The 26,714-nt window shown below is 39.3% G+C and overlaps 1 protein-coding gene across 1 annotated transcript; it reads left to right on the forward strand.

Annotated features, from left to right (window-relative positions):
* The first annotated feature begins 20,561 nt into the window (after positions 1-20,561).
* Positions 20,562-21,779, forward strand: GSX1 (GS homeobox 1). The gene is made up of 2 exons (XM_089491282.1): positions 20,562-20,943; positions 21,427-21,779. Exons 1-2 carry the CDS (start codon positions 20,562-20,564, stop codon positions 21,777-21,779), a joined length of 735 nt encoding a protein of 244 aa, XP_089347408.1.
* The last annotated feature ends 4,935 nt before the right edge of the window (positions 21,780-26,714 follow it).

Genomic DNA, 26,714 nt, shown 5'->3' on the forward strand with positions numbered 1-26,714 from the left:
TTGCCAAGATATATATATTAATATTGGCCCCTGCTGCCAATATATATTACTATTAACCCCTGCTGACAATATATATTAATATTAGACCCTGCTGCCAATATATAAAAAAATTAGACCCTGCTGCCAATATATATTAATATTACCCCCTGCTGCCAATTTATATAAATATTAGTTGCCAATATATTTTATATTGAAAAAATTGGACCCTAGGAAAGCATTTCCTTGGGCCCGCTCCAAGCACCCTGCTTGTGTCATCTTTGCCTTTCCACAAATCAATTATACACCTATGATACACACAAACACTTTTACAGTGACTCATTCACACAATTCATTAACACAATCATTTATTCTCTCACTCTTTCACACAAATTATTTAGACATATTCATTAATGCATTCTCACAAATGAATTAATACTCTCACTCATTCACACAAATTATTTACACATATTCATTAATGCATTCTCACAAATGTATTAATTCTCTCACTTATTCACAGAATTCATGCACATATTAATTTGTTTATTCTCTCACTCATGCACACAATGCATCCACACATTAATTCATTTATTATCTGACACTTTATTTCAATATTCTTACTACCCTCTTTTCTCACTATCTATCCCCTCTCACCCCTTCTCACTATCTACCCCTCTCCCCCTTTTCTCACTATCTACCCCCTCTCATTATCTACCCTTATCTCCCTCCTTCTCACTATCTACCCCTATCTCTCTCCTTCTCACTATCTATCCCCTTTCCCCCTTTGTAGTTCACTTACCTTGTAGAAGTCCTGCGGTGGGATCGCTAGGCCTCTGTCTCCCTGCTCTGCTACGGTGCACGCTGCTTTACTGCTGAGCACCAGAATATCACATCATATTCCGGCGCTCAGCATGAAATCCCAGCACCGCGACCAAGACACTGAAGACAGAGGCCTTGCGGAGGAGAGTGAGGGGTGCCGAGCGGCTGCTGAAAATTAATTCCTGAGCGACTGCTTAGCGCCCCTCTCTCTCTTCCACGTCAATCACGGCTGCACAAAAAAAAAGACGCTGTTTCAGTTGGGGGGCCACGCCCCCCTGCCGATGCCACTGCTTTATTGTAATAACCAAGCAAACAAAGCCAAATCGTGATCCATGAGTATATACCAAAAGACTGGCCGGGGTTAGCAACCAAGATGGCTAGTCAGACAAGCCAGCGTCAGGAATACAAAGATCAGGAACAAGCCAGGAATCAGGAGCCAGGAGGGATGTCAGGGAAAGCCAGGTCATTCACAGGTAATCTGAAACACAGGAGATTGCACTTGCAGCCGGAAACAACATAAGGTCAAGAAAGTGAACCTTTGCTGCTTAGATAGCCTGAAAGGGCTGGCTATAGGCTGGATAACGGGCTGGTCCAAAGGAGAGTAGCCGTGGGAACTCTGACGGGCTATTAATTGTAATGACAAGAAATTCAGCCAGACCATAACAATCATTAATTGTTAAGAAAATCACCATTCGAATGTTGCTTTGACTTTCCTCATTTCAGAGAGCTAGAATCTCAGGAGTGGTCCATGGTTAGATTGAAATTCCATTGTGATTATTAAGTGGCCAGAAAAATGATTATTTTTGTGTACCACAACATATATATGTATACTGTGACGGAAGCCTCCATCACTGGGGCCACTGGAGAAGCCTGACTGCCAGCCTCCTCCCTATTGACTATGGGCCCTGCGTTTGTAAAGGCTTCTGTGGCTACCCCCAGCAGTATCATCTCATCACTGGCTGAGGGGATTATCTCCGGCAGACAGCCAGGATCTGCCACCAGGGAGAGACCACCATTCTTTGATGTTTAATGTTGTATAAATCAGTCTCCCCCCCCACACACCTATTGTATTGTTAATCCCGTTACTACCCCTGTTGTCTCTGGGAGGCAGATTAAGGGGGCGGTTTGTGTCCCAATATCTTGTTTTATGTTAATGTGTGTTTTGCTGGATATATCCAGCCCTGTGTGTCCAAAATAAATCAGTCTTCGTTTGGTTTTACCCTACACTGAGTCTCGGCTAGTGACTGGGGAACCGGGGAAAGTGTGTTTTCCCAGGCTAAGGGAGCACAAGACAGCGGAGGTAGTCGGTCGGACTAGCCAGCTCCGTGACATTGGTGGCAGCGGTGGGATTGCTTCTTAGTCCGAGGGACACTTACTTTCTACCGCGATTAAACGACAGGACGGCAGACTTCGGTCGCCTTGACGAGGACATGGATGTGGTATCAGAATTCCAGGGGCTGCTGCGGGTCATCCTCTCTTGCTACACCACTGCCCTGCCTACAGAACAATACCAGAACCTGAGGCAAGTGGTTCGACGGTCAGTATGGCAGAGGGCTGTTATATGCCGGGGTCAGTGTCTTCCAAGCTCCGAACAAAAGATTAGAGACCAGCGGGAACTACGGATGTCATTCCTGGGACAGCAACCCCAGGAGCAATGGGTATCTGAATTGGACAAGCTGGTCCAACAGGAGGTAGAGCTGGAAGATCACTATAGGGCTCTGCAGTGGTATACAGAGCAAGCATATTGGGGAACTGCGAAAGAATGTTCTCCAGAGGGCTATGACTTCGGTGGCCTGGGATTATTATGGGATAGTCTTCAGGAGGATCCGGACTTCGGCAGCACAGCGGAGTGGCGGATTGAGGACATCCGGGATTTCAGGGAGTGGGACCTCCCAGATGCACTAGAACTTAAAGGTGATTTAGACTTTTTAATTACACAGGAGTGGGAACTGGAGAAGGCGTATAAAAAACTGTTCGAACGCGTTCAACAGAATGCCCCAGTGTCCAGGGATTGTGTGGATTTTGTGGATGTGATTGAGTGGTCAGCTGAGGATGTTGACCCAGGCGGGGTGGATGGGACTGCGGTCTCCACCCCTGAGTCACAGGGATACTGGGCAGCTAATCCAGATCCGATACCAGAGCTATGTGACTTTACACCACAACCAGAGACTGGGGATTTATTTGATTTATTGTCTGAGGATGTTAACCCAAGAGGGGTGGATAACACTGCAGTCTCCACACCTGGGTCCTCAGAATGCTGGGCAGTCTGCCCAGATCTCTTAGTCCCAGCTGAAGAGCTGGCAACAGGGCAGAGCGCTGCTGGCTTCTGCCCCACACCTGCAATCACTACAGGGATCCAGGGAGATGCGGCAGCCGGCCCTTCTCCCCAGCGGCAGCTCACATGTCCGGGAGCGGAGGAAGCGGCCCTCCCTCCCCAGCGGCAGGCCGACCCACAAGATGCCCTAACCCCAGCTGAAGTGCTGGCAACAGGGCAGAGCATCGCTGGCCTCTGCCCAGCACCTACCAAAGCTGCAGGAATTCAGGGAGATACAGCGGCCGACCTGCCCCCCCAGCAGAAGCAGGGAGGTGGAACAGCCGGTCCATCTCCCCAGCGGCAGAACCTAATTCTGGGACCGGATCAACCTGAACTCCCTCCTCAACGGCAGCAGGAGCACCAGGGAGGGGATGCAGGAGGCATCCCTCCCCAGCGGTACCCGGGAGATGGCGCAGCCGGCCCATCTTCCCAGCAGCAGCAGGAGCAACAATTTTGGGAGGGCATTGATGGGCCAAATAAACTGACTGACTACGGAGTCAACCCGTTTGGGGTCTCATCCTATGTCAGTCCAATTCGGAGGGGGAAGAATTGTGACGGAAGCCTCCATCACTGGGGCCACTGGAGAAGCCTGACTGCCAGCCTCCTCCCTATTGACTATGGGCCCTGCGTTTGTAAAGGCTTCTGTGGCTACCCCCAGCAGTATCATCTCATCACTGGCTGAGGGGATTATCTCCGGCAGACAGCCAGGATCTGCCACCAGGGAGAGACCACCATTCTTTGATGTTTAATGTTGTATAAATCAGTCTCCCCCCCCACACACCTATTGTATTGTTAATCCCGTTACTACCCCTGTTGTCTCTGGGAGGCAGATTAAGGGGGCGGTTTGTGTCCCAATATCTTGTTTTATGTTAATGTGTGTTTTGCTGGATATATCCAGCCCTGTGTGTCCAAAATAAATCAGTCTTCGTTTGGTTTTACCCTACACTGAGTCTCGGCTAGTGACTGGGGAACCGGGGAAAGTGTGTTTTCCCAGGCTAAGGGAGCACAAGACAGCGGAGGTAGTCGGTCGGACTAGCCAGCTCCGTGACATATACCTATGTACTATTTTACATAGTCACATAGTTCAACCCTTCCAAGTAACCATCTGCTGATCCATTTTCTCAGATGCGTAAAAAATCCTTCTTGAATGTACAGGCAGTCAGATGTTCCTTTGGGTCAACTTTACCTAAGCTAAAGTTAAATTATTACAATCCTTAATGTATGTTTGCTAGAAGGGCAGCCAAACATTTTTGAAAGTATAAGTATTTAAAATGAAATACACTCATGTCATTGTGGACAGTGCACAAGGACAGAGAGTATGTCATTTTTTTGGTTTGTATATATCCACTATTTTAGACACAGGTTTAGAACGTGGCATGAGGTTGGAAATGCATGAGCCTGAGGATTCTAGGTACATACAGCTAAGTCCAACAAATCTGCTTGGCGGTGCATTCCACATCTCACCAGCCCTAACTGTAAAAAACTAAGGGATCTCAATATCTATAGCTTGGAGGAAGGAAGAGAGAGACTAGATGTGATCAAGACATTTAAATACATAAATGGATTTAACAAAGGGGGGAAATATTAGAACAAGTATCAACAGTCTAAAACTAGAAGGTGAAAAGCTTAGATTTAATGTGAGGTAATTTCACCGAGAGGCTGTTCAACTTATCCACCGCCCTCTTGGTAGAAGTGATCGAATTTAATACAGTAAAGGGAATTTAACCATGCCTTGGATTGGCATATCCTGACACTAGGACAAGATGAAGCACTGATTAATGTCTTTACATCAGGAAAATGGGAAGACTAGATGGGCCGAATGGTTCTTATCTGCCATCAAACCTTAGAGGATCCCTGTGTAAGGCCCAAAAATCTATTTCTTAGGGTGCTCTTAAAAAACAATGAGCCTAATTTTATTGAATATAGTATCTGTTTATGCATCTGTTCTACAGTCATGCTTTTTTGGTGTAAATGAACATCGGTGTCTTCAATCAATATTCATAAAATGTTCACAGAATAAGGGGTGTAAGATATTACTTCCCCAACAGAAGGAAACCACAAAATATTAAAGTTCTCTACAACTACATCAGAGTTTAACCCATATATTGCCACTGGCGGCAAAAGCACCTGTCACAATGTGTGAATAGCATTTACAAAAACAATATGAAAGAGTCAAAACTTTAGCTTGGATGGAGCCAAAAGCAAAATATTTGGAGGCCACCTCCAACACAAGTGATTGATTCAGGTAAAAGTTATCTATTGCTACATTAAAATTAAATCAATTTATTTTAAAAAATAGAGGTCACCGTTCATTTAAAATTGCAAATAAGATGTTAGCAATCAAACAAAAGAAAAAAAACTAACATATGTTTTGTGCCGAAAGATACTAGTATAACTAAGGGGTTTGATAGAATCCTTGGAACTGTTAAACTTATAATTGAAGCATTTTAAGAATAAACTCATATATTCTATTAAATGACTGTTTCTTATCTCATTTTTTGTCATTGCAGTTCTTAGTATGCTTATACCACTCGGCCTTATAGAAGCAAGCAAGTTCTCAGAGCAACTACATTAAATTTGAATTTAGCTAGTTTTGGATAAAGACGCCTTTCAGCGTCAATAAACACCCTGAATGTGGCCACGGCAGAGTTACAACTTAATGAGATTGAGGGGAAGTGCACAGGGTCAGGCCTCAGCTCTTGCCTCTATCATGCTAATGAGGTGGGCAGCCCGCAGCTGAAGAACTGCTGGAATTTTTATTTGCATTTCATTTACTTGGAAGGAAATTGACCCAGATGGTTCTTAAAGGCAAAGGAAGGCTGGCAAGCAAACCAGAACTACACACTTTTAGATTGTCTGCCCACCACTCTGTAAGGACTAAACATAAAAGACTAAAGGACCGGAAAGAAATTGATTTCATGATTTTTAGATAATTTCTCCAAGATTTCAGAAAGAGTCTACTGACTAATTTAATCAGTATGGAGATCAGACTCAATTTGGGAGAAGAAAACCTAATATGAGAACAGAGGTAAAGGGATTTTTTTCGGTTGCTGTGGGAACCTTTCTTAATTAGTAGAAAGTTTGAAAACAAAATGATGTTAATATAGACAAGCATGGAAACCTTCTGAAAAACTCACGCTTCCTTCATCCCACTAGAAGATTGATAACCAAAGCAGTAAATCAACATTAATTCTAATTGAATTAAATGTTTACTGTGTGTTTAAGGAAACATATGTGTCCATTGTCTTTAGATCATAGCAGCTTTACATCTGTTACAATAAAGAACTCAACCCTTCACTGATCTAGGAGTGTATAAATGTGTCTAACTCTTTGAAGTGACCAATAATCCTTTGTGAATGGATTACCATTGTTTACATTATTTTTGTTCTTTTTGTCTATTAGTTTATTATTGAAACACTCTATTGTTATCAGTGTTAAAAGCGTTTTTTTTCTTGGATTTCTGTGTACATTCTGTTATAAATCTTTTTTTCTTTCTGAAAATGAATAATAATTTAATAAGAAAGCAGTATTCACATTCTGATGCTTTGGCATGTTTACCGGAATTGTAAGGTTGCTTAATGAGTGAAAATATGTTCAGTTAAGGTAAGTACTTTTAGTGAGAACAATGCACTACATTTGTAGATGAGGGAGCATGAGCGTTGCGATTTTAGCTCATTGCCTTTACCATGCAATATGAAGTTCCACCCTGGCATGCATCTCATCTGAGAAGAACTGACCCTGTATAATGCATAGTAACGTGACTTTTAAGAAATCTCAGTTGATTTAACTAGGGCCATTCAGCTCCTTGCAGGAGGTGCCTACTAAGGTCTGCCCTGCATCATGCATAGTGAAGGCAGTGAGTTGACTCCCACTTAAGGAATAAACTCTCTGTCTGTGCTCAAATAAACCATGACTCTGCAGGTGAGTTGTGATAAAACATTTAATCTCACTCATTTCACTAAGCATTAAGATCCATCCCTGGTGAGCTGTATGGCCATCTCACCCTTTCAAGAGAATCTCAGAAAGGTTTTCATACCTGAAAAATCAGACCTTAGTGAATAAACTACAAGTGTAGTGTTTAAGCCAAATATTAAAACATCGAACCATTTGCATCTATTGTCCTTTTTTTAATACATGGAGATAAACTATAGACTAAACAGATAAGCCTACCTACTTAAAAAATCTATGTACCTCAATTATACATACTTTGCAACATTTGAAATGGTAAGTTGTGGGTACAAAGCTTTACTAGAGTTTTTTGGCAGTGAAAGGATTATAGGGACACTGATATTGCAGAAATATTTAATGTATTAGCAAGCAGTAGAAATCAGATTGTTGACAGGTTGCATTTAACAATAAAGAAAGAATGTGGCTACATGCTCACACCATCGGAATAATGTATGTGGAAAGCTTATTCATTTTTAGTATTTCTTGCAAAACGTAAATGATTACGGAAAAACAACACTTATTTATAAAAAGGATCATAAATGTAAACCGGACAGGCAGAAGAGAAAGGTCTATCAGTGGCATAACAATCTAGGTCAGATGGGATGCTTCTACCACCTGCTCTGCAGGTCCTGTGACATTGTCCCTAATGGTTCAGCATGGAGCATTGCTGAGGATAGTAACACAACTCAGAGCTTCCATTGTCCATATACAGAGCTTTCAGATAGCAGAAAATGAGCAATATCTGCTGAAAAAGGCACAGGTCTTCTTGGTCTACACTGCATACCTTCCAAGTGTTCCTCTTTGGTACTCAAATCTCTCTGCCCCTCTTCCTTCTCTCTTTTTCTAGTAGTTCAGAATGATTGGTGAGAATGAAAATATCATAATGTTCTACACAGGCATGGAAATATCTCAGCAATTGCTGCTTGGAACCCCTTCTCTCCCGGAGGTGTGACAGTTATTGTGGGGTGACAATGCATAAGGGCATGGCTTGACCCAGCTACACTTTGCAGGGGTAGGAAAAAAGCAAGAGCAGGAAGGAAGGAAGTAGCAGTGGACAGAACTAGTCAAGGAGTGGGCATGATAAAACACAACTCCCCATTCACGGACACTAAATACTAGCACATACACTAATATACACACACTTAAACACCATATGCTAACACACAGTAACACACACTCTAAAACCACAGAGTAACATGCACACAGAAGCTAGCACCCTACACAAACACCACAAAGTAACACACACTCTCTAACACCATACACTTACAAATACCCACAAACTTTCTAACAGTGTACTCGTACACATACTGTACATACATATACACCCCCTTTTTGAACGCAATTGTTTTACATGTCAGAGCATAATAACAATCATCTGTTCCTTAGCAGGTCTAAAAATTAGGTCAGATTAACAACAACACATGACATATTACACCATGTCATGATGAATTCAACAAAAATAAAGCCAAAATGCAGAAGCCATGTGGGAAAAACTAAGTACACCTTATGATTCACTATTAACCACCTTTAGCAGAAATAACTTGAAGTAGTTGTTTCTTGTATGACTTAATCAGTTTCTCACGTTGTTGATTCAGTTCAATAAAGTTTGCAAGCATATGTTTATGCACAGCTCTCTTAAGGTCCTGCCACAGCATTTCAATTAGATTGAGGTCTGGGCCATTGCAACACCTTGATTTTTTTCTTTTTCATCCATTCTGTTGTGGATTTGCTGATGTGCTTGGAATTATTGTCCTGTTGCGTGACCCAAATATATATATAATATATATATATATATATATATATATATATATATATATTGGGTTATTATATTTTATTAATACAATTTAATATATAAACATATTCCTGTAGTTAATTATCACACTACTGTCACTTTTAAAACATTAAAAAACAAACTGTGATACACTCATACCCATGATGAGTACTGGTGGAAAACGTGGACATCAAGCATGGAAAGAGAGACAGATGGATTTAAATCCTATAGAATGCATTGTTTATTCTAACTTGTACAAAACATTGGATAGTTTAGTTTACTGTACTGATCTGTAGAACACAGGATTCTATTAATTAATAGAATAGTTTAGTTTACTGTACTGATCTGTAGAACACAGGATTCTATTAATTAATAGAATAGTTTAGTTTACTGTACTGATCTGTAGAACACAGGATTCTATTAATTAATAGAATAGTTTAGTTTACTGTACTGATCTGTAGAACACAGGATTCTATTAATTAATTTCCACTTTAATATTTGATCAAGAACAGAAAGACTCAAAGCATGGGAGTGAATTGAAGTGTAGCAGCTAAGGAGGTATCTGTAGTTTTAAGACTGAGGTAATTGACAGGATACAATACAGCACTTATACAGCAGCTGCTTCCTTAATACCTAGTCAGACGATAATTGTTTGAAATGGAACAACTGCATAATCTTTGATTATGCATTAAGTTACATTTTGTCCTTCTAAAGAGGTTTGTTTGAAAAGACACTAATAGGAATTAATTTTATGTTTTTTTTGTTAATCAATTGGTAAAATACAGATATTGATACTAATGTTGCTTGTTTAACAATAGTATTAGGCTGATTTGATTATGTTGTATTACAGTATATTGTATAAGCAGTATAAACCAAGGGTAATAGCCTTTCAGAATCCAAAAGATTACATTTTGACTTCGTACAGTTGGTTGTAATATCCATTTCAGTTAAGATACCATAATATGAATTCTGTGTACTTATGTGTACCTGGCATTCACACTTTAACTTACTGTTATGTGCACAATGTTCCCTCAGATACCTATAGATATGAGTTTTTATATAGTTTTTATTTTCTTATGAGAAAAAATACAAAGATACAATATTAATTAAATAACCCAGTAAAGGGAGTCTGTAAAAGTGAAACGTTGGTATACAGTTTTTGAGGGTGATTAGAGAGCAGGGGCGCAACTAGAAACCACAGGGCCCTGCTGCGGAAATTGCACCGGGCCCCCAATTTCAACAAGCAACATGTTCCACAGTGCCACCTTTGCCCCCAAACAGCTTGTGAGTACTTCCCCCAAGCAGCTTATCGATGCCATCCTTACCCTCAACACTCTGCCTGTGCCAACTTTGCTCCCAAACAACTGCTCTGGGCCATCCTTGACCCCAAACAGCTTGTCTGTACCTTCTTTGTCACTTGCAACATACACTCTGGCACACATTTAGATATGCTATGACACATACTCATGCTTACACTTACTTATTAACACTCCCTCTCACACAACTTATATATACACATACATGCTAACACACAAAGACTTGCACACTCTTACTAACAAACACTCTAGCTCTGGGTTTATCAAGCCAATAAAATGTAGATTTTTAATCTATATAACCATTTAAAAAAAACTTAGAAAATTGATCCTGAATGCTGTGTAATTGGTGTCAGATAAGCCATGAAAATACTTACTTTTGCCTAGTTTGAAAGGCAAGGAACTTACCATTATGTCTGTACCCACTCCCAAGACAGCAGCAAGACATGATACCCAACCATTTTCTCTTGGTTTAGTGACATTGTATTTCAATTAGGTCTCATCTCTAATGGGATGCCTTGAAGTTGTCAGGTCCCATTCAGGCTGCGGAGCTGCTTCTCTCTAGTTGCAGTCGCCCTGCACCCGGCCCTGTCCCACTCCGCTACTGTACAAGAACTCCCGAACAGTCAGCTGTATGAACCCAGTCCCTAACAGAAGTGTCAGGGGAGATTATCTGCTTTGGCCAAAATATAGTGCTAAATCTTCATGTTTTTGAAAGTATGAATTGGTAGGTTTGGATCTGAGCACTGGTAATTAGTTATTCAAGGACCTTCCACTATCTTGAATTAAAGGAAGCTATGATGCTGGGTTTTTTTACATCCATCACAGCTTGTTTTTACATAAATTGCATGTCTCCTGACAGACATATTATAAGTTTATGAATATCATAAAAATGTTTTTATAAAAATTATATTTTCAATACCTGAAATTAAAGAACATCATGGATTGTTTTTCTTTCATCAATAAGTACAAGTTCTGCGGTATATATCCATAAGATCTTTAGTCCTGGTGGTCGATACTAAATCCAGTCTAATGGGTCCTCAAACAGCTGAGAATATTCTTTGGTTCTTTGGGTAAAAGAGTTATGCACACGAAAGACAATGAAAGACAATGGTCAGACTATCCATTCTATAACATTGTGGGATAGACTGCAATACAAGTACATGCTTCTTAGTCAAGACTCAATGATGGCTCCATTAGCAAACAATTCATTCAATACATTTGGCCAGTAATGAATCATACACTTCAGAGCCTAAATCAGCAAAGGTTTCAGAAGAGATTGGGACCTGTTTTAATATCTAAAAGCATTTGATGACATAAAAAATAAATAACAATGTCATCAAGTAGATTACAACCAATAATGTGGCTCAAACTAATTTCCCAGACATATTGCCTTTGGAGGCTTTGTTTGATAATATCCCATGTGGTTCAAATACAAAATGTATCATGGAGCGCTATGCAGAACCACACTGTAATTAACACAAAAAGATTACCGTATTGGCTCGAATATAGGCCGCACTTTCCCCCCCCACTTTAAGTCTCTAAAGTGGGGGTGCGGCCTATATTCGGGGTCTAGCGCCACCGACATGCAGTCCCGGGCACCAGGCAGGCAGCGGGGTTAGGATACAGATCCCCCGCAGCGGTGCAGGGGACCCGCATCCTACTCTCTGATACGCTCAGACAGCCTCCCCTGCCAGCACTTTCAATGGGGGGAGTGCCGGCACGGGAGGCTGTCTGAGCGCAGACGTTCACCGGCAGCGGCAATGAGCGTAAACAGCCTCCGCGGCCGGCACGTCTGCACGATGTGCTTTAACAATCTCCCTTGCTGGGAATTCCCATGGGGGGAGTCCCGGCAAGGGAGATTTTTAAAGCACATCTTGCAGACGTGCCGGCAGCGGAGGTTGTTTCAGCTCGCATCGCCGCTGCCGGTGAACGTCTGCGTGAACAATCTTCCTTGCCGGTACTTCCCACGGCGGAAGTGCCGGCACCAGAAGTTGAATACGTGTTATGTGTAGATGTCCCCCGCCGGCCCCGCAAGACCCCGTGGAGTCTGCACCGGTAAGTCTGGTGGGGGGGGAAATCTTGGGGACAGAGTGGCAGCATATCTCGGGGGGGGGTAGAGTGGCAGCATATCTCTGGGGGGGGATAGAGTGGCAGCATATTTCGGGGGGTTACATCTTTGGGACAGAGTGGCAGCATATCTCGGGGGGGGCAGAAACTTTTTTCATTAAAAAAGCACCTAACTTTTAGGGTGCGGCCAATATGCGGGTGCGGCCTATATCCGAGCCAATACGGTATTTGAGCATGTTGTATGTATGAAATTATTCAAAGCATCGATAAACTAGGTGGCTTGATTCTCATGAAGACTATTGGTTATGGTCAATGATGTTCAGCAACTTTGTTTAAACACCTGATCTCCATGTACATGGTCCACCTTGATAGACAAGTATGGATGAAAGTATCTAATCACTAATTCAGTACTTGAGATGAGACGTTTTGGTTTCATATTTGTTTCACTTCTTGCATACAGTGTATAGTGTTTTTTTCTTCTTCAGGAGGGACCTCTATAGAAAAATTTGGGGTATTCATCTATAACTGCCTACTTTGGAGCTTAAATTGTCTGTTGGAATAATTTACCTTGCTCTGTCTTAAGCTTCAACTGATATAAGCAACATAGTTCAACCCAGCTGGGCAAGCTTGGATGTGACAAGTACTAACCCTGAAAAAACCACACGAACCACTGAGGATGAAGTCAAGGTATCTGACTGCAGAAGATATTCTTGGTAGGCAGACACCATTGCTTCTCCCAGCTGCTGTTTTCCTTCAACAACCACCGAGCTGAACGGGCATGTGGAGACAGCTGGCACTGCCGTGCTCATGATGAACACTAAGGCTCTCTCCACCGAATGTATCGGTTTGTATCGGTTTGTCTTAGTCCGTCAATTCTTGTCTTGTCATATCCCTTGAATTTATGTATTGTATTAAGCGCTGCGTAAACTGTTGGTGCTATATAAATAACAGATAATAATAATAATAATAATAAAAGGCTACTGATGCCCTATAGACCATTACCACCTAGTTCTGGCCCTTGAACCGCCTCACGTCTAAGGTCCATTGTCCAGTAGGCAACAAAGTCTGGAGGCTAAACTGAAGGGGGAATGAAGTTGTTTTAGGTGAAAATCCTACCAATGCCTATGAACATCACTATGTTGTAATAAGGCTGATTATTACAAGTCCATATAAAGTATCTAGGGCTTCTCTGGGTGTGAGGAAAGGCAATGCCGTGAGATTATACAAAACATATTTCCAGGGTCACAGATGACAATTATGTACTGCATTTCAGACATGTCCACAAGGACACAATCCTACAGCACAATATTCCTTGAGCACTTTGAGAACAAGACAACACACGGTAACAATTATTTCACTTAGCATCAACCATTTACATGGCATTTAGTTTTAGTAATGGAAGTAATACAATGTGTAAAAATAAGTATAATAATATAGGAGAAAAATACCACTTCATTTTAACACATTCTGACATTTAACATATTTATGCAACAAAAGAAGTGATACTCTGGACACTTTGTTACCAAAGTTTATACACTTTGGTTGCTCCTCAATGGTGAATTCATTTCCTTCTGATAAAATTATGGCTTTGGTTTGCCAATGAAGCTCCAAAGTAACTCACAAGTTATCACTTGCTATATGAACAAGAATTTTTTAAACTATGAGACTTACATGTGTTTTCATATAGACGTACCTATTATTATTATCATTATTATTATTATATTATTATTATTATTATTATTATCTTTTATTTATATAGTGGCAACAATTTACGCAGCGCTTAATACAATACATATATTGAAGGGACATGACAAGATTAGAATTGACAAACCGATACATTAGGTAGAGAGGCTCGCAAGCTTACAATCTTGAGTGAATGGGGTGACAAACATAAGGCACAGAGAAAGGGTGAAAAGCTGAAGGTTCGGTGGAAGTAAGTTCCAGAGGTATGAAATCTGTTTGTAGTAACATAATACATACTGCTAGTGTCTGGAAACTTGGATCCTGAAAGAGTATGGTTTGTGAGTTATAGTTATAGTTTATCCTTCTTTCCTGCCTAGTCATAGTGATGATCTAACCAGCTCTGCCAACTGCACCTATTTTTAAATACATTTGAGCAGGTCCTCCTCACATGTTCTTTCTGTAAGTCAAGTTGTTACATTATACACTACTTGTTATGGCCTGTCTACCCATTGTACAGCGCTATCGAATTTGATGGCGCTATAAAAAACAAATAATAATAATTATTATTTTTATTATTTTCCAATGATCTGCCCTACTAAAAAGAGAAAGCAATGCACTGATAATAATGTTACTGTAACTCCTAGGAACATTCAATAATCCTTTCTGCGTGTTTTGTTTTTTGAGAAAGAAGAACATATTAATGATCGTTTCTCAACAATTGGTATATTTACATTTCTTTGTATTGAGCCAGTTATGGCTTTTGATCAATATTTGGTGTCCTGTGTCCTAATTAGAGGTCACTACATTACTTATGACTTGGGATCCTTACATCATTAAAAATATTTTAAAATGAAAGTTTTTGCCTTCCCTTGTTGAAGCCATGTGGCTTTTGGGACATAAGTGTACAAAATCTGCAGTGTGTGATGTTTTGTAGGCTATGCTGACCACTAGGATATATATATGAAATAGTTCTGCTGCTGGCATGATATTGTATTTTGCCTGTCAGAGATGGCTGACAATTTTTAACCCTAGTAGTAAGCCCAACCAAAAAAACCAAATAATACCAAGGCCCCAAAACTCATTTGATGGAAATTGCACAATATGCAGGCCGTCACAACTGTGACCATTACACGCACACATTTTTTTTTTTCTAAAGGAGCAAAAAAAGAATCAGATCTGGGTGTAAATGCTGCCTTTTACTTTTTTTTGGCTGCCCCTTTTGCATCCTAGTGGTTTTACATAAAATTTACACACTAAAGTGGTAATTTGAACCTTAGTCTCATGTTAGACCTCACCTACTAGCTATTAAATCTGAGGACAGTTTTAGCGGCCATATCAGATTTTTTCATGGATTATGTAGAAAAAAACAATTTTTATTTCATTGTTGTGTGAGTTAAATGCATTGGATACATTTTAGTTAAAGAAAAACATGAAAGCCTATTTTAGATTTTGTATAAATGACGTGGGCCTCTTTAGATATGTTGAGTGTGTGCTAAAACATAAATATGTGCTTTGAACTGCATAGTCATACATGCTTTAAACATAACATAGTCATCTTATTTTTAAAGCCAAAATCCCATGCTCTAAACTAAACATAAGTCTTTTAAAATGTATAATGTGTCCGTTAAACAGTTCATCTTGTAGAAGGAGGTTCTGGCTAAAACGTGGTTATCTTGCCCATTCTAAAGGAATACAGCTGATAAAGCAGGTTAGCCCTTTTGTAGTCATTTTGTATTGATTATCTTTCAATGCTTTGTCCCTAACTAGCAGCCCATGCAAGTGGGTTGGGAAGAGGAGGCTCTGTTGTGAAGTATAGTGCACAAAAACAAAAGTGTGTGACAAATAAAAATGACAAGTTTGTGTTTCAGTATTGTGATGTTGTTAAATAAAAGCTGGAATCAGACAATATTGAAGCTGCTTTGTAGTTAAATGGATCCCGCAGGGTAACAACTATCGAGTAAGTGCACCTGCTATTAATTCCCCATACTCTCATTTTTTCTTTTCCAATGAGATTTGTGGATTTCACTATGCGATCAACGGCCACACAGCCTCAGCAATCAAATAACAGTCCCACCTTGCACAATGACACATATTTGTAACATTGCAGTGTGTTGCACTGATATTTCTCCTAATAAACACTGATCAGGGCTTTGATAATAAAGAACCATGTAAAGACTATCATGGGATCTGTTCTTCACAGCAGCACTCTGAGTGAGTGTAGCTGGCTGATCATCGTAGGGATATTATTTCACAAGCTGGCTTTCTGGAATGTCCGTGGGTGCCTAGCCATGTACTTTTAATCCAGCATTGTTGGACCACAACTCGTTGCATGCTTGATTTGTCATTCAAAGGCTGCTGATGGAGCTTATAGTGTACTGCAAATGCCAGTGGCAGGTCCAGACTGGCCACCAAGCACACTGGGCAAATGTCTTGTGAGCCATTGCGCAAAAAAGCCTTTTTAATATTGTAGTGTGCAGCCATATGAACAAACTGCAAGTCTACACCTTGGCCTTTAAGGCATTTATCTGTATTGAAGACTTCCTTATTGTCTCACAAGTAAACCTTGTCCTAGTACTCATAGAACCTAAGGCAGATCAGCCTATCTTGTCTGCCCATCATCAGGCAACTGATTGTAACCTAGTCTCTGAATGTACATCACTGAAAAGGATGCATGGGATTTTTTTCTTGGAATAAGATATTAGTACGTTAGTAAGTGATTGATTGATTGACCGGTTTGATTATTTGCTGTGTTGCTGTAGATGCATTTAGCTAAATTTTCCAAACATTTGAAATACTTTACAACTTAAACTCGCAGTTTTTTTAAGCACGGAACATTCTTACAGTAGCATGAATTTGAAATGGAAATGTTTTGCAAAGCTATGTTTCAAACAAGAGAGGGGATGCAGGGCAATACTGATAACTATAGATAAGTGTACCTATGCTGGAGGTGGCCAAGGTAGGCACTGCTAGTTTAATGCTCCCACCAGGCCTCTTAGAATATTACTTACTTGTAAACCTGAGCACAAACCTGCTAACCCAAAGACTTCTATTTAACTTTTAGACATATTATGTTAAAGCCACTGCTGCTCAAACATGTTATACACATTAGAATGAATTCAGTTATAAATGTGAGATTATTCAAAATAACCTTGCAAAGGCTGGGCCACCAAAGCATCTTAATGTGACCTATTTTCCAATTGTGCTGCAGTGTAATAAAATGTCCATTTTTATGACACTCTGTTTCTTCTTTTACTTTAAGACACATATGTCCTAATAAATGTGTGTGTAAAAATGTAATTTGTAAAAGCTTCGGAAATTTTGTAGTGAAACTCTATAGTTTATGGAATCTTGTCTGATAATTTGTGTATGAGGGAAGGATGCTCCAGGCTCCCCCTGCTGGTCATTACTTGTATTGCCTTAATTTTCTTTCCAGCTTTAAAGATGCACTGGCATAGATTGAACGTAGCAGGGAATGTTATACAATTGAGTTTAAGTCAAATAAGACATATGATATAAAATAGGAGCAGCCTTTGGTCAGCTGAATACAACATAGGGTTGTTTGCATGAGATCATTGTTTTTTACCAGAGACAAAGTGGCTGTACCTGGAGTCTGTATCCTGCATCTGTTGTGTATTAGTGTTACAGTGCTTGTGAATTGCTTCTGTTTGTTCTACCATGCAATGTGGGGTTTGTGGGGATAGAAATGCATTAGATTTGAGGATTAATAGGTGCATACTGCAGTTTTGATTTTGTATTTACTCTATACCCACTATGGATTTTTACTATTTTGAATAACAAATGCCAGGTTCTACTGCACCAGCAAAGCCTGTCTACAGTTTATATGTTGTTTAAAACAATAAAAGGCAAATCCTCATGACGATGACAGGTAAAAAATATTCATTCTTAGTTAAGCAATCCATTACTGAAACAGTTAAAAAAAATGCACAAGCTCTCTCCCTCTCCTCCACTCTCTATTTATCTGTCTCGTTCTCCTCTCTCTCTCTCTCTCTCTCCCTTCTTATCTCTTTCTCTCTTGTCCTCTCTCGCTTCCTCTCGTTACCTCTCTTCCTATCTCCTTCTCTCTCTATCTTCTTCACAATCGTTCTCTCTCTCTCTCTCTCTCTCTCTCTCTCTCTCTCTTCCTTTCTCTCTTTCCACCCCTCTGTCTATCTCATGCTCTTTCTCTTCCTATCTATCTTTCTCTCAATATCTCTCTTTCTCTCAATCTTCTTTTCTTGCCCTCTTTCTATGTCTCTCTATTTTCCTCTCATTATCTATCTTCCTATCGTTTTCTCTCTCTATCTTCATCTGAGTCTTAGTCTCTCTCCCTCTTACTTTCTCTCTACCTATCTCTGTCTTGCTTTCTCTTTTTTCTCTCGCCATCTCTATCTTCATCTCATTTTCTCCCACTCTGCCCACCTTTACCTCTCTCTATTCACCTTCCTCTGTCATTCACTCTTTTTCTGTATCCCTCTCCCTCCTGTATCTATTCCTCTCTCTCATCTCTGCCTTTCTCTATACCTCTCTCTCGCTTCAAATAATATTTGTAATCAATCATATTTTAAAAAATCACTCTATTTTAGTGCCTTTGAGTGGATGAGTGGGTTATTTAAATGGTTATGCTGGAAGAAGAGAAATGTTGAGATTATACGAGTTAAAAACACACCAAGTTAGCAGTGACTTTAAGGGCCCCTTGTGAGATTTCTTTTACCAGGACTTAAAATTGTTTCACTCTTTATTTACAAAACAATCCCTCTGAATGACTCGGACACAGACCCTTCTATTGTCAGAGTCACACATTAGAAAGTGCTAACTCTTTGAAGTTTTTTCTCTCTAATGGTGGTAAAGTGAAAGAAAATGTTTTCCTATTACTTAATTCAATCATAGAGAAGAGGCTTGGTAAAAAGCCCACGGATTTTGCCCAAAGTGTGACAGAGTTCTCTTTGTGTCTCCTTATCCTTTGCTGTCACACACTTTAATGCGCTTCTCTTTAGCTCGCATTCAAAACTTTCTTCAATGACATTCAATAAGGTCGGCTGAAAAAAATGCTTTTTTTTGGGGGGGGGGGGGATATTCTTCTCAGTTGCTTTGCCTGGGTGTCCATTAGGAAGGGGGTTAACTCTTTCCCCTCGGGCTACTCTGCTCCTGGTTAGCCCGAGGGCTGGGGGCTGCAGGTGCAGAGCTGCTTCTGCTCTCTGATACACATAATATCCCCATTTCAGCCTCTGTTTGCCGACTTATCTATCCTTACAGGATCAAATCATCAATTATGCAAACCAATGGGCTTCATGCGGCTTTAATATCCCATATCGCTATTAATATTCATCAACTACTTAAGTGATTTAAGTCACATGAATACTACCCACATTTACACAATGCATGTGGATGACACATTACATATCATTATGCATTGCCAGGTTTTATAAAGGCAAAGCAAAGATTAGCTTCTGACATTTTATGATTTTTCCTCAGTGGAATGAATAGTATTTGTACATATATTCTTACCTATAAATTAGGCATCTTTATGACACATATTAGTCCTCATAGTTTATAGATTGCAATAGCTAACACACATATATATATCTATATCTATATATATATATCTATCTATATATCTATCTATCTATCTATCTATCTATCTATCTATCTATCTATCTATATATATATATATATATATATATATATATATATATATTAGCTGTTGAAACATATATGTTATAAGATTATGGAGAGAATAATTATAGAGTATTAATTATAATATATGTAATCTATATATGTTGCAATCAACATATATATATATATATACATATATATTAGATATTGAAATATATATGTATTATGTATATGTTTCAATAGCTAATATCGAATATATATTATATTAGATATTGAAATATATATTGTCTATATATTTTTCAATATCTAATATCGTATATATACAATATAACAAATATACATAATATATATATATTAAAATTGATACTCTATAATTATTTTCTCCACAATCTTATAACTCTATACTCATTTTTGTATTGTAAATATTTCAATCTATATATATATATTTATTAACGAACTGTAAAATCTAGTTGATGTTCTGTGTGTGAATACCCAGGGAACACACTGCACACGGTATGAGGCTGAATGCAGCTGAGAGGACGGTACGTGGGTACGTGGAAAAGTAGTGACATTCTACAGGTGGCTGGATAAAGCAGAGAGGGGGTGACCCTAAGGAAGGATTAGATAATGGCGAACACTATATGCAGATAACGAGGATGGGGTAAAACCTGCTTATATTCAGCAAAGCAAAATGTAGAGAGATAAAAGAATATTAAATAGACAGGGAATGAGAAAATAAATCCGGAGAAGGGGAGCGGAGGGTGGGGGCCACCGGTTACGGCGTGGGTGGGGCTGCCGATAATAGCCGACATTATGCAGTTCATTTAGTTAACAAGTGAAATAATGAGGAAGCGTGCAGAGGGAATGCCAAGAGAAAGGCCACAAAAAGGCTATTGAGTGCGCTTGCCGTCACACGCTGGGGACGCTATTTAAGCCGAGGCTGTCTGCTTTCAGCACCATACCGCTGGCCAGCACCCTGCGCGCTCTCAGGACTCCGAAGCTCCAGCTCACTCAGGACTCGCACTCCACAGCCCGTGGGCACTAAGTAGCAGGCATGCCGCGCTCATTCCTAGTGGATTCTCTCATCCTAAGGGAGACCAACGAGAAGAAGGACGAAAACAGCCCCCCACTCTTCCCATACACAGTCCACCCTTCTCACCCTTTGCATGGGCTGCCTGGTGGGACTTGCCACTCGAGGAAAGGGGGTCTGTTGTGCGTGTGTCCGATGTGTGTCACCGGCTCCCAGCTCCATCCACCGACCCCGGGCATCCCTCTCCTTAAGGCTTCGTTCTCCTCATTCAGCTCGCAGTACTGCCCAACAGCCCTGGGGAGACAGCATTCAGCATCCTCTGGGATCAGCTTGAGCCATGGCCCGGCTATCTACCAGGCGACATACCCCCTGCCGGACCCCAGGCAGTTCCACTGCATCTCTGTGGGTGAGTAGGACACCAACTGGGTTTTATGAACTGAATATCCAGATATTAACCATTATAAAACTAGAAAAAGATTTACTTACCTTAAGATGGATTCTTCTTCTTCTTCTTCTTAATCCTTTGCTCATCTTCTTCCTTTTCTTCCTCTCTTTCTTATTCTCTTCCTCCTCCTCTTTCTTCTTAATCACCACTTGGTAGGGCTAGAGATGTCTAAAGAGACTGAATAACCTCTGTGTGATGAATTTCTATTCATATTTATTTTAGAATGATTGGATGTAATCACTCCTTTTACGCAGCAATTCTAGGATTCTAGGCAGACATTTCATTTTTACAGTTAATATTTAAAAGGTTAGAGGTCCACTATGAACTGTCCATGTGTTATGATGACTGATTGGAAGCCCCTCGTGTATCTGCTGCGTGCCGTGGGTTGCTGTGGGTTCTGTATTTGTTGTTCTGTAGATCTGACCCCCGTGCTTCTTCCCACAGACACTTCAAGCAGCCAGTTACCCAGCAGCAAGCGGATGCGCACAGCTTTCACCAGCACCCAGCTCCTGGAGCTGGAGAGAGAGTTTGCCTCCAACATGTACCTGTCCAGACTCAGAAGAATTGAGATCGCCACATACCTTAACCTGTCCGAAAAGCAGGTCAAAATCTGGTTCCAAAACCGGAGGGTCAAACACAAGAAAGAAGGAAAAAGCAGTTCACACAGAGGAAGCCCCCACAACTGCAAGTGTGCCTCCTTATCATCCACAAAATGCCTGGAGGAGGAGGATGATGATCTGCCAATGTCCCCATCATCCTCAGGAAAGGACGACAGGGACCTTTCTCCAAGCCCCTAATGATAACAAATAATCAAAGACATTGTACATATGATGTAACTATAAGAGTTCTTATGAAATGTTTTTAACACTTACTGATCCACAAAGCGATTCTCCGTTAAAGGCTGTACATAGCAGGGGCTGTAATACTAACATCACCCATTACAGGCCGATCAAAACCATGTCTTTCCTGTCTGAGTGGCAGTGAAGGGGTTAACTAAAGTATTTTTAACAGTTCGAGTGCCAAACTCAAAGAGTTTAAATCTCAGTACTTGGATACAAATGCATAATATTTCTCAACAAAAAATGTCTTTCCATGTCTTGTATGTAGAACGTTTCCCAGAACCCCCCCCCCCAAAAAAACTTTACATTTATCCAGTTCAATTTATCTGGCAATATGAAATTCAAGACTGTTGCGAATGCCCTGGTAAAATCCGTTTTCTGTATGGTGTATGTTTTGTTGTATTGTTCTTGTATATCAGAAAATATTTATTTATTTATGTAACAAAATAAACATTTTTTTTCTACAAAAATCTTTCTCTATTTTCTGATTTTCGTGGGTGTTTTTGTTTTGCCGGCACCGAATTTTGCGGGTTTTTTTTTTTTTTTTTTACAAAAAATCACATAGCTCGTTATAAATACTATGGTCATGGGTTTGCTACATTGTATATTTTGTTTGTAGGAAAATAATAAAATATTAGTATTAGGACATAATTAAAATAAAAAAACAAAAAGCCCCCAATTCTATTCTAGGTTGATAAAAACCTGCAGAGTTTGGTTTTCATCCATCCATAATGTCTTAATTTTATGCTAGTAATTCACCATACACTTTTCTTGCACATTTTTAAAACATGTAATTTATCCAGAAAAGACAAGCCCACAAGTTCAGTATGTGAAGTACAGAGTTGCAAAATTACGCACGTAAATTCAGTATATAAAGAAACCAAATTATTATTTCATTTCTCCAGCCAGGTGTTCCTTTTCGTCTAATTTTTGTAATGTATAAGTCCACACATTTCTATTCAATTTGAGGAATTTGATAATTGTAACATTTCAATATAAAACACGTCTTATTTATATCTAGGCATACAGCCTGTATGTAATAAAATACGGATTTTATTCCATATTATTTACGGTGGAATTGATTTACCCGAAATGATCCAATCACTTTTTAAACTATTAATTAATTTTATACATTAAAAACAATGTTTCTCAGTAATAATGATTTTAAAATTTGTATATTTGGATAATGATTAAAAACTGTCTGGGTATATTCTGATAATGGTCTCTGGAAATAAACACGTATCTTATTCTAAATAATAAGACAGGATACATAACAGAAATCCAGATGGACATTTTAATCATAAAACCAAAATATACCTAATATACAGGTAATCGTTAAATTTTATTGAAAGAAGAGAAATGTGTTGTCCAAATGCTCAGTTGTACGTTTTAATAAATACACTGGTATGTATTGAATGATAATACTTTTGCCACTTTTGCCACAAAAAATCACTATTATCTTTATTCTGGGCAGGTGAACTATACGTTAATAGTACCTGTTACCAGTCATTGTGCAATATATATATATATATATATATATATATATATATATATATATATATATATATATATACAAAATCCTTGTCCTCATTGACTTTAATGTCATTTCAGTTAATTAACTGTCCTCAGTGATTAGATTTACGGTACATATATCATATAATGACAGATATACCGTCTGCAAACACACAGTTTCATATATACAGTGAGCAAAGATTGTATGATTTGGGCAATAATACTTTTATTTTATAATGAACCAACACCTCATGAAATTATTTTAAAAATATATGGAAAAGCAAAGGAGAGGGGTAAATCTGCACCTTTTATTATGGAGATCGGTACAGTGGTGTCCGATTCCAGGCTCTGAAGTAGTACTCTTAGGTTTCAGTATAATGTTTGGCGCATTAAAAGCAATTAGAGAATCATAACTTGGTTACAGACACTCTGAATGTTTTGCTGAATAATGGCACAGAATTTGGGAATCCTTGCGCACAGACTGCATCATTTTATGATATTATGCCCACCTCAAACGAGTGATTATTTTTCTTTATTTTCTCTCACGTTAACACATCTGATGATGAACATAAATCACACGGCTAAATCCAGAATACTTGGATCCAGAACTGAAGTTAGTAAAGAAAGACAATTGCGCCCAGACTGAGGATGTCTGCATTCTGCATCATTTGTGGACTGGTAGTAAGACATAGCCATAGATGCTTTCTTAAAGATAATAATGATGTTGGATTATGATGTTGCTGTGAACCTTGTGGTCTCAGTCACATTTAAAGCGCATGGTAGCCTGATTTATCCATGGAAAGAGCCAAAGTGCCATCAGGTGTCCTCCTGTCAGCCATGACGATGGACTGATCAACCACCCAGGGTCCACCCTCAATCTTAATCTTGATCAAACTATACACAATGTGCCCTATTGCAGGTGCAATATTTGTCGGTGACCCTGAATTTAATGTCAGTGTTTCTTTAGGTCTCTCTTTCTGGTTTAATACTCTCTGCTCCACTATTAATCTTCTCCTGCCATGACAATTCTGATTATCCCTTCTGGATACCCTGCACACCTTCAGTCTTCTGGTTAAGAAAGATTTTTTGCAATTCTAACTGTAAACCATTTTATAAAATCTTCTTCAGTTCTTATTTGGTAAAATGCCCTTTCATGTTCTAATAGTTATCCGAAAACCATTTTAGATTGTTATGTTTTTGTCATATTATCTCATTATTAATTTTTGTTTATATGATTGCAGGGAATACTAAAAAAGGTAATTTTGTGGAGACAAGAAGGAGGATATTATAAACATAAATCACGAAATGAAAATATATACCAAAGGAGGATTAATGCTAGGACAGGGTTCAAAAACCAGAATGCCAGAGAGTAAATATTTGAAAAATGACTAGCCATGGAGGTTAATGTAATGAGGACATTTATGTATGCAGGTGATGCATGAGGCTAATGCTTGCCCTGAGCATGAGAAAAGACTAGGCTTTGAGATATTACAGATGATTGGAGGAAAATAGGCTAGATGTATGGACTACATCAAATACACATTTTGTACCTAGTTTTCTGTGTTTTTATTTAACCCATATAATGCTCTATATTTTCCTCTCATATATATAAGTATTAACTTATTTTGCTCTCTTACCATTCAGAGCCATTATGTCCTTTGTATCTTAGATTCCCAGATTTCGCATCAGTCCCATGACATTAAAGTACAATTACATTTGAATTCTGAGCACCCTTATAGCTAATCAGAGGAACAAGCACCTGAAAGCACAACAGAACAACCCTGCAACTGTTGAACCGATTAAAAGTGGATTTTATATAAATGAGTAGCTGTAAAGTTTAGGGGAATGGAGCTTGTTGCTTCCAGAGTCAACATAGTTGGATTAGAGGTGTCCATGTCAGCATGGATTTCAATGCTGTCATAGCCTTCTTAGCCAACATTGATTTTAGTGAGTAGGTCACTTAGCATTTACTACATTTATATATTTATGCTACTGTTCATACTCCACTCAATAGATATAGATATTATATAGAGGTAATATATCATCATCTTAGACAGTGGAGGACAGTTTTGCTAGTGCTTTAGGTGTATTTTCCTTTGTGTGGTGTGATATGTTGGGGATTTCAGCTGACATTTAGATTAGTAGCCACCCTGTAGAATTGAACAGATGTAAATTAGGTAACGTTTCATTTATACATTGCAGACACTATTAAATTGAAATTGAAATTGTCACCCACCAGTAGATGTAATTTTCAGTCATTAGGTACCCAATATTGTAGGTTTCTTCGCATCCTGAAATTGTGCCTGTTTATGAACTTGGCTAATGTCCATTACCATCCAACAAAACAGAGGACTGATCTACACTAATTAAACAGTCTTCAACATCCAGAGGTGGCAGGATCCCTTTTAACAGATTAAAACGAATGATGTGTGAGTTATAATAAGAAAAGACGAGTATAGTTTGTATAGTTTTAACTCTTAATGGAAACGGTGGTGGCTGTGCAACCCATTATGCACTACAAAACTACTGCGATTGCAAGCAGAGCATGGAGGGATAATGTGTCCTTATAATTTAAGTTTATTGTGGCAGATGTTCTTTAAAGTTGTCCTTAAACCTTCTGAGCAACATGACAGGTTAAAGGTAAATTCTTCAGAGGATTTTAATCCTGCACTCCACTGTCAACAATCTTTCTTGCCATTTCAGAACCCCATTCTTGCATGGCTTGGGTCTTAATAATCTTTTGGATCAAATGACAACTCCTTCTGGCCAGAGTCATCTTCTCCTGAATTTAACAAAGATTCCTGCATTTGGGTTTATAAAATTAAACAGGTATTACATAACTAGTTCTCTCTAAACTGTACACAGTGACCAAACTTTGACAAACCATATGTGATTTAATATCCACCTCATGCAGAGTTGTTACCTGTAGATACGATCACAAACCATAGGAACCTATATACTTGACTGAATTAACTTGTGATGGAAAGGTTGTTTCTGGTTACCTATAGATACCAGATTATATTTTTGGATTGCATTTTTCGGCATTTTATTTTATTTTGGTGTCCCCCTGCCTAAAATTTTAACTCGCCGTTACTTTCAAGTTAAATGAAGATTCTGGACTTCAGATGTTGTGACTTGATAACCACCTTGCTCATAAACCAGACAGATTTATAAAAGTGCAGGATGGAAGGCTGAATGAGAGTCTACCGAAATGGCTGCACACAAGGCTGCTCCTAGCCCAAATGGCCATCAAGGCAAGAATAGTCTCAATATGGTAATCTGTCCCTGCCACCAATCCCATTCCTTCTCCCTAGGAAGAATATGCCACTGTCTGTGATGCAATCCCCAAATTCAGGTGCCCCAAGTAGCTACTTGAGGTTC

Source organism: Sceloporus occidentalis, unplaced genomic scaffold (genome assembly GCF_023333645.1).
Source record: "Sceloporus occidentalis isolate IW3139 unplaced genomic scaffold, rSceOcc1.0.p SCAF_49, whole genome shotgun sequence".
NCBI lineage: Eukaryota > Metazoa > Chordata > Lepidosauria > Squamata > Phrynosomatidae > Sceloporus > Sceloporus occidentalis.